An 8,706-nucleotide genomic window follows, 5' to 3' on the forward strand; every position below is an offset into this window, starting at 1 on the left:
TTGTCACACACGAGTGTTCTGCCGTCATCTTCTGCCGTCCTGTTTCGTAAACTCACTTTTGACTGAAGGAGACAGCTACATGTAAAATTCAGGCTACATTCAATAAGGATCAATTCTGATTGGCTACATGGAGTGTTAATAAGAAGAAAAACATATGGGCATCCCTTTTCTGCATGAAACAAAGTAGAAGAAAGATCTGCCTCCAAGGAAAATCTTTACTTATTAATTTTAATAGAGTTCATCTGAGCTTGTACACCATCATAAGTAGCCTGCATGACAGGCATTAAGAGGAAGAAAGAGATTGGGGAAAGGAGGAATTTGGGGGTATGAGAGTGCGAGAGGTGCCCCTTCACACTCTGATAGCATGCCCGAATTCCCTTTTAACACGTGCCACACACATGACATCAAGAGCTTATTGGGTGCTTAATATTATTGTAAGAAACAAAGGTAAACAGTCAACTTGTCAAAATAAATCGGACTGACAGAACAGTACAAACCACAACACTCTTCTGCGAAACCAAACATCACAAAATTACATGTGAGATAAAAGATAATACCATGGAAGGCAAGATTTGATGATTGCCTTGACTGATTTTACTATCAGCTGCCTTGGTGTTTTGATTTCTTGAAAAAAAATTTTTTAAACATACATCTACAAGGCACCTGTTGTGAAATTGCCAAAGAATATTATTTTGATTCAAATAAATTTACTCCTAAAGGAAAAGTGGTTAAAATCCTACTGACACGCTCAATTTCCTCATAACCAAAGATTAATTAATTCAAAACCACAAATGAAATAGCCTTTCACTGACACTTGCTTCGACTGGCTTCAGCATAATTAATTTCGGGGCATAATTTAGTAAATGATCTACCTCGGGTGTACATTTGCATTGTAATGTTAAGAAACTGGGTTCTGTAAGATTAATGGATTTAGGGAAAAATCATGGCCTTAGTTGAGTAGTAACGAGAGAATTTAATATACATCCGGTCGCTATACGCTTCAGTTTCTAGTAAGCGAGTTTTGAAATTCGACCAGTTTAAAATTTCAATCCTGCTATGACCAAAGACTAAACTACCCAAAATGCAAACAAACAAAACAAAAGACTGTAGGAAAAAACTTGGAATAAATGTAGGATAGCGAAAGAGATTAGAATAAGCAAAAGTGTATTTCATTGAACGGGTTAAGTTACAAGAAGCGACAGTGGATGAGCAGTCAGAAGAAATAAAAAAAACATCCGACTTTAAGCTTCGGAATGTGCGGGGAATTTAAAAAGGGGAATCATGAATACAGACTATCCCACCTTGTGAAGACGAAAACACAGCGCCTACAAGTGTAAACATCCATAGTAACTGCAGCGTGCAGACATTCAAGATCGCAGGAGAGAAACTGACAGCAAATGGAATCCTGCTGAAAAATTTGTCACGGCGCGAACCCTCATTCCCATTCATCACTTTCTCACTGATAGGGAATGGGTTAAAGTCTTATCGCCCAGTCCATTTTGATAAGCGAATGAAGTTAAAGTCATAAATTGACTTGCGTTGGACGATCGACTAATTTTACGCCTCTTTGATGCGCTTGATCTGACTACTTCCTTCAGTACCAACCGCCGCCATGTTTGTTTGAAAAATACAATTTATCACGTGACTACTCAAGCATTACAAAAACGAAATTTGAGAAAAATGACAGAGAAAAAAAAAGTGATGGGAAAAAGCTGGGCACAACTTGATCTTTTTTATGCTGTTTACTAGCGCAGCATTTTGCATTTTCTCTTGACAAGAAGAATTCGTTATAATTCAGCAAATACAAAAAACACAAAAACAACAAACAACATGAAAGAAGGGACGAGTAAGCGGAGTGCATGGGTGTTTAATGACGTTAATAATGATAATATAAAAATAATAAATTACACTAGTAGCTTAAGTTGCAGCTGGACTTTTCACTCGAGACTCAGATAGAAAACTCGACGCAGATTTTGATTGTCTGCGATGTAGCCCATTAAAGATTAGCATAGCCTGGAGTTCTTTTTCCAAGCTTTTTTCATGCATCCTGAGGGTGGGGTAAGGGATAGCTAAACAGGGTAGACATGTACTTCCAAAAAAAAAAAACGGAAATTCTGAAGGGGAGGGGGGGTTCACGATTATGGTATTCTAAGGGCATTGGGGGGGGGGGGGTAATGCATTTTGGAATTTCCGAAGGCAAGGGGGGGGGGTTAAAACATGGAAGCCGTCCATGGTTGGGTATGGATATTTTCTGGAGTTGCCCATTTTCACTGACAACTACTGTATAACGGATGCATTGTCCAAGTTTATGTCCCATACACAGCAGCAAAACATTTTTTGTTGTTGTTGTTTACTGAATTAAACCATGTTGAAAGACAAAAATTAGTAACACAAAACTGAAACACTGGCTCTTACATAGGATACATGTTAATTTTAACTTCTGCTTCATTGCATGAGCTCATTGGTTAGTACGGCAAAAAATCTGTTAGCAAGAAAATTATTAATATAATTTTGAATGGCATGTTCGACCAAACAACCCTAAATTAAAATATGTTTAAGCCCAGTGTGAATGGGGGTATTTCACTTTCATTAGAGAGATTAAGATTCACGTTTGCGCCAAACGGTAGACGTGAATTTGTACCACGTGACCAAGTTTTCCCCTTATTTTCCGTTTACTCTTTATTGCTTCTACAAAAAAATAAGTAGTTTTGTGCCAGTTTTAACCATAGGAATCGTTCGGGACTGTTTTTATTTGCTTATTTTCTATTCTGAGAAATTCTCAACTTAAGTCTGACGTTTGCCGTTTGCGGTAAACGTGAATCTTAATCTCTCTAGTATTTGAATCTGACCTCAGCTCTATGATATAAGGATAATATTTTATTACACTACAATCAATACAAAAAAGAGCACTGGCTTACGCTAAGTTTCTACGGCTTTTCTTATGCTGACAGAATGTTTGCAGCTGTTCAATTTTGATCTGTATAAGTGATTTGAGGGTTACAGAATAACCCTTTGAGTAACTTTTTGATGAAATATTGAATATTTCTCCTTCTTTTCTCCACATGTGGGTTGAGTTGGTTGTTGGTTTCCTCCTTTGGTCTTGGAGTTTTTTCTCTGGATACTCCAGTTTTCCCCTCTCCTCAAAAACCAAGATTTTCAAATCCAATTTGACCAGGAATCAGGTAGATGAAGAACCACTACAAGTGGATGTGCTACCTCTAAATCGTCATTCATTTTACTTAACAAAAAAGACATTTTGCGGGAAGAAAGCCCAGCTAGCAATTTATCAGTGGTCATCACTAGCCTGCTTAGTAGTAAGCTCTCTGACTTCTTGCTCCTACCCCAACTGGAGAGCTTGTGTTCACAGGCTAGGCTAGGATGGGTGGCCTACTTTTGGGTTGAGATAAAATATCTCAGCATCTCGCTTCTGCTAACCTGCCAGACAGGGATAAGTGATGGAGGGGGGTGGGGGGGAGGAGGGTGGATAAAGAAGAAGACATGCACAATCTCCCTCTCTTAATTAATAAGTGGACTGCAAGCAAAATCTCCCAAGGACACTCTGATGCTCCTTCCCCTCTTCCCTCCACCACCCCTGTACCCCTAGGAGCCACAGGACAAGGGGTACAGAGTAGTAAATTCGAGACTTTGCGAGACCCCGATTTCAAAATTCAAGACCGAGACTTAAAAAAAATTGGAGCCTTCGAGATGCACAATCACCTGAAAACGAGACTTCAAGACTAGCACAAATGCTTCCGAGATGTCGAGATCGGGGCAAAATTACCAAGACTCACGTTTTTCGAGAAACCATTCTATATACCCCCAGGAGAGCTTGCTCACAGGCTAGCTGTCAGTGCCATGTTTCTCATTTTGCTCCCTAAGTTTTCTGAAGTGCCATTGCGGCTATGCTCTGTGGGGCTCAGTTTGGTCTTTTGGCCTGAACAAGCGTCTCTGAACATTTCCTACACTGCTAACCGGTGAAATGTCTAAAGAAATAAATAAAAATGAGAAATAAGATAAATGAACATTATTTTGTGACAAATTCCTTTATTCTCCAGGCCTTTATGTTTTATTTGACAGTTACATTGTAAGGAGAAATAAGATGTAGGTCACTACTGTTGATCCAACTAAATGTCAGTTTATTTCTAGAAAAAATATTATAAAAACATCTGAAAGGCAATTCTTTTATTATCCCCGGTCTTTTATAAAAACAAGGTTATATACCAACTACACCACTAATTTATTTATTTTTTTTAACTGCCAGCCTGAACTAAGTCTTATAAGCTTACGTATTGCTTCAAATATCAGAAATATAATCCGAAGCAAGAAAACGGTCGAATTTTTTGCGGTGCAAGAGCAAGGGAGCAAGGACGTGTTTATATTATACAATGACAATTTACACAATGCAAACAAAACACGATTGACCTTCATTCACCCAGAAAGAGGAACTAGAGGTACCGATGCAGATCGTAGAATATTTTGACAATTGAAATACACAATCACCAAAATTATATTGCTTACTAATGATTTCTCATAAGGTAAACGTCAATAAATGGTTAGCAATTGGCGAAAATAGGGATTAAAATAGATCATTGTTCGAATATAACGTCCTGTCTACACTTAAGCCAATATCATTCCATGCAGATTTCGAAAAGAAAAAAAAAATAGATATTAAGCTTTTTAATGTACTTAAGGTTCCTCTCTTCGCTGTTGGATAACATCTTTTTATCGAAAAGAAATCTCGGAGGACATTAAAACATTTTATCAGTACTATCAACATTAAAGTTATCCAAAATACGATATTTAGGAATCTTCTATTCGCTGATATCCAGACGAACCACCAGGACGAAGGCCATACTTCTTGCGAATTTCATCTCTCTTTACTTCCCTTTCGCTTCGCTTTTGAGAGTGGATGGCCCGCATTTCTTCCCGTTTTTGCTTTAGTTTTGCATCCTCTTTGTCTAGGCGCTTTTTCTTGCACTTTTGACAACGGCGACAGCAGCAACAGTAGATGCAGCAGCCGAGAAACAACAAGAAGACGCCGACAAGACATGGAATTAAAATTATGAGAACACTCCCCGAAAGCCGACACTGACCGTAGTACCACTTCTTGCTGGGGCAATCTCGAGGGACAATCTTCGTCCAGCCGGGATAATTGTTACATTTTCCTGTAGAAGAACACCAGTAACACTCCGAATGCCCCGTGCAATCGCTGCATGATTTGTTAAACTTGGTGCAGTCGATTTTCTCGGCCGCTGAAACTGGCATGGTGAAATAAACAACGCTCACGAAGACAACAAGAGAAAAAAACAACAAGCGCTGTTCAAGACTCATGATGATGTCTGTTCAGGAATCCTCAACCACGATGAACCAAGCTGCTTTGGCTTTTTATTCAGTCGGTGTTCTTTAAAGTTCACTCCCTCGAGAACAACAGCCTTGGATTTGAAACGAAAAGTTATGAGAAATCTTAACACGTCGGATTGTCAATGCCAATGTTTACCAATCGATTTCCCTTTCCCGCGAAATAGTTTCAATCCTTCAGAGAAGCAATGAAGATTGTTCGCCTTTAAAGTCCCTTCGTGAAAATCTGAAGATATCAGCCGAAAAATCGGCACAATTTAAACGCTAGGAATTTTTCACATCGAAGTGTGACACTGATAAAAGTGCAACCGACTTCTTGTACATATCAGGAGCACGCACATGCTTACGTCACATAATTTTAAAAACAAATGTCATACCCACCAAAGGAGGGAACAAAAACTATAAAAAACTTTTTTTATAAACTTCTTTTTAAGTTAAACATATTAAAATGGGTCCCATTTATAGGCTAAAATAACTTTTATCAATTTAATAACAGCTGAAAAGACGCGTTGTAAGAGAAAACAACTTCAATCTGGGATTTCAAACAATTCCCCTAACCCCTCCTCCCTCGGTAGACGTTTACGCATGGGTTCCTATGAAACGCGAATTTTATCGTGAAAATGCAAATGACTGAAGGAAAAACCTTGAAAAGTCGTTTTTCACGAAACGCATTTGCATTTATTAAAAAATTTAAAGCTAAATAGTTCCCTTCAGTGATTCATCTATTTTTTTGTTTCTTTAATGTGTTTTGTAAATGTTACCCGAGTTTTATTTTTAGCGATCGATGGATTGACGAATCATGAGAATAAAAACAAGTGTGAACTTTCGTGACTATTTTTTTTTTTCATATACATGAAATAAACTTACATGTTGTTTTTCATGTTTTTGTTTGTTCTACAACTTGATTGACGTCTAGAACACACATCCCTTCTCGAATTTAAAGTAGATATTCAACTTTCAATTTGTCGTCATAGAGACCATTTTTTTATGACGAGGGTGACTACGGGAACGAGATTTCATTTTGGCGGGTTGGCGGGTAGCGAATGTCGTCTATAAAAACAAGTTATTTTGCAAATTTTGCAATAGGTTCGGGAAAACCGGAGAGGGCTTAACCTTCTTCAATAAAAATAACCGTGTCACCGTGTAATTATTTCTCATCAAAAAAAAGAAAAAAAAGTAAAATGATAAAAAAAAACTTCGTCATCTTTGAGGTGTCCTCTAATAAGAAACGTTTGTCTCTGACCAATAAAACACTATGATTAGTACGACTATCTAATATATTTATTTTAAGATTTACTGTAGCTCTGCCATTGATTTTCCCATGTGTAATTATGATAATATTTAGTTCTAATTGTCTAACTTAGCGAGCCCATTCCTTATAAGCCCGGTGGCTTCTCTTAGGCTTCCTCGCCATGATAGTTTAAATAAGTAGATTTTATTTGATTTGTACAATTTATGGCAAACAAAACAATAAATAATAAACAATAAACACGGAGTTAGGCGTATTTATACCGGGACAACAAGTCGAGCTCAAAATGTTTTTTTTCCAAGGCGCGAAGCGCGAGCGGTTTTTTTTTTCTTTTTAAATGTTTTCTAAAAATAAGCGAATTCGAAAGACTTGGATAAAGTTTGTTTGTTTGTTTCGAGAGCGAGCAAAAATCGCGCCTAAAATGAATCACGTGGCCTAATTTCCCAATTCGCAAAGCGACGTAAACGCCCCGACGCACTTCACAATTTTGTTTATCATTTTCTTCACTCAGTTCACTGTAAGTTTCTTTCTGACTGTGTTCTACTTATTCAGTTAAAATTATGGGCGATTTAGATATTGGAAAGCGAATTTTTGTAAAAGGGTTTTCTCCGGAGACGACGGAAAGCGAGTTGAGAGAGTATTTTCAAGACTTTGGCACGGTGAAAGAAAGCAAGGTCGTGCGAGACCGCAACGGATTCAGCAAAGGATATGCATTCATCACGTTCGAATCACAAGAAGTAGCCGATCAAGTTCGCGACCAGGATGGCTTGGAATTCAGAGGGAAAAGCTTGAACGTTGGTAAAGCAGTCCGCAGAAAGAGCAAGAGGAGTTTTGGAAAGTATTACTACCACAGACAAGAACCCGGCGAAGGTGCTGGGCATGGCAGCTACTACGCGTTCTCTGCATCGGATGGAAGCATGTACTATGCAGTAAATCAGCAACCGCACTTCGTCTTAGTACCAAGTGCGTATTCTCCACAGATGCATTATCAGTCGCAGAGCCCATATCCTCAACATTCCCATTCAGCTTCTCAGCCAATTTATACAACAACGGCTGTCCTTGGCAATTCTTATCTGCAACCGACGCCATATTCGTTCTCTCACGGACATTCGTGGAACGAAGTGGCAGCTGTCCCTGTAAACGCGGCTGCAGTTGTACCGAAAGTCCACCATCAGTTTTCCGCTGAAAATCCTCCCACAGAAATTGCAGTTGCAAGTTCACATCCACAGCCAGCGCAGATTGTCAGTTTGGCGATTCCTGAAGGAAATTATGTGCCCGATGGTGCGGTCCCTGGAGAGGTGAGCAAGGTAGTTCAAGGTCGAGCACGTATTTGTTTTTCCAATTTAACAAAGGTTTTCCTTAAAAAAACCGTTTTATTTTCTAACTTCTTACTTTCAAGTTTAAATGAAGTTCGTAAATGTGATCATTCAAATGAAAGGCGTTAAGCTTACGTTTTTCTAAGCCGCCTCTTGTTAAAAATACCTTTGTCTCCACTAAAGAAATCAAAGAAAGACTCTATTCGCAGGTTGGAGGTTTTGAAACAGGGAGGGGTGTAAAACTGTGCAATACTTTCTTATCTTTAGGCTATAAGGATCTTATCAGTATTAGTTGTGTGAAGAAAGTTCAGGAAATTCATGTTGCTACATTTTAATCAGTTATCTTTTTCTATGAGAGAAACGAAGATACATGTCACTAACAGTGCTAATTTTTCATCTTAGCTGGTATTTGAGAGCCCTAAAGGAAAAGCAGAGAAAAAAGTGCCATCCATAAAGTTTTTGAAGAAGCATGAACCCCCAAGCCCGGCTGGTCTTCAAGTGGCTCCAACAGCTACGATCCATGTCATTAACGGACAAGTCCCCTCTACTCAGTAAATAATAGTTCTCTGCATAAAGTTTTACTTAAATCCTTTAAACCCAGTGATCAACATCTAAAATTTTCATTATATACGGTAATTTGATTTTTTGAAAAATGAAAAATCAAATGGTTACTACTGTGAGATAACATTACAGTGCTGTATGTGTTTTCTTTGAGGCATAGTATTCTAAACTAATCTCGAGCGCTTAAGGGGCTTCATCCGAATGCCCTTTTGTGAATGGAAT

The 8,706-nt window shown here is 38.4% G+C and overlaps 3 protein-coding genes across 4 annotated transcripts in view; 1 reads left to right on the plus strand and 2 right to left on the minus strand.

Annotated features, from left to right (window-relative positions):
• LOC140922891 (receptor-type tyrosine-protein phosphatase epsilon-like) overlaps nucleotides 1-1,628 on the minus strand; it is a 28,400-nt gene extending 26,772 nt beyond the window's left edge. Inside the window, exon 1 of the mRNA XM_073372929.1 lies at nucleotides 1,302-1,628. Coding sequence (XP_073229030.1) covers nucleotides 1,302-1,449 — 148 coding nt within the window. The 5' untranslated portion in view covers nucleotides 1,450-1,628. The remainder of the gene's footprint in view (nucleotides 1-1,301) is intronic.
• Nucleotides 1,629-4,045: 2,417 nt separating this feature from the next.
• On the minus strand, nucleotides 4,046-5,696 carry LOC140923064 (pituitary tumor-transforming gene 1 protein-interacting protein-like). Its single transcript, XM_073373121.1, has one exon. It carries the CDS (start codon nucleotides 5,329-5,331, stop codon nucleotides 4,801-4,803), a length of 531 nt encoding a protein of 176 aa, XP_073229222.1. The 5' UTR covers nucleotides 5,332-5,696; the 3' UTR covers nucleotides 4,046-4,800.
• A 1,376-nt stretch (nucleotides 5,697-7,072) lies between these two features.
• On the plus strand, nucleotides 7,073-8,706 carry LOC140923268 (uncharacterized). 2 transcript variants are annotated; one of them, XM_073373351.1, is made up of 2 exons: nucleotides 7,073-7,914; nucleotides 8,326-8,706. In XM_073373351.1, exons 1-2 carry the CDS (start codon nucleotides 7,168-7,170, stop codon nucleotides 8,476-8,478), a joined length of 900 nt encoding a protein of 299 aa, XP_073229452.1. In that variant the 5' UTR covers nucleotides 7,073-7,167; the 3' UTR covers nucleotides 8,479-8,706. The 2 variants fall into 2 exon arrangements, with proteins under 2 accessions (XP_073229452.1, XP_073229453.1); XM_073373352.1 differs by having other exon boundaries at nucleotides 7,075-7,905; nucleotides 8,326-8,701.

The sequence above is a fragment of the Porites lutea genome, chromosome 13 (genome assembly GCF_958299795.1).
Source record: "Porites lutea chromosome 13, jaPorLute2.1, whole genome shotgun sequence".
In the NCBI taxonomy this organism is placed as follows: Eukaryota; Metazoa; Cnidaria; class Anthozoa; order Scleractinia; family Poritidae; genus Porites; species Porites lutea.

Bases quoted from the DNA above. Each gene is read 5' to 3' on its own strand.
- LOC140923064 (XM_073373121.1), bottom strand. From the start codon at position 5,331: ATGAGTCTTGAACAGCGCTTGTTGTTTTTTTCTCTTGTTGTCTTCGTG.
- LOC140923268 (XM_073373351.1), top strand. From the start codon at position 7,168: ATGGGCGATTTAGATATTGGAAAGCGAATTTTTGTAAAAGGGTTTTCT. The intron at 7,915-8,325 runs GTAGTTCAAGGT...TTTTCATCTTAG, and splicing joins TCCCTGGAGAGGTGAGCAAG to CTGGTATTTGAGAGCCCTAA.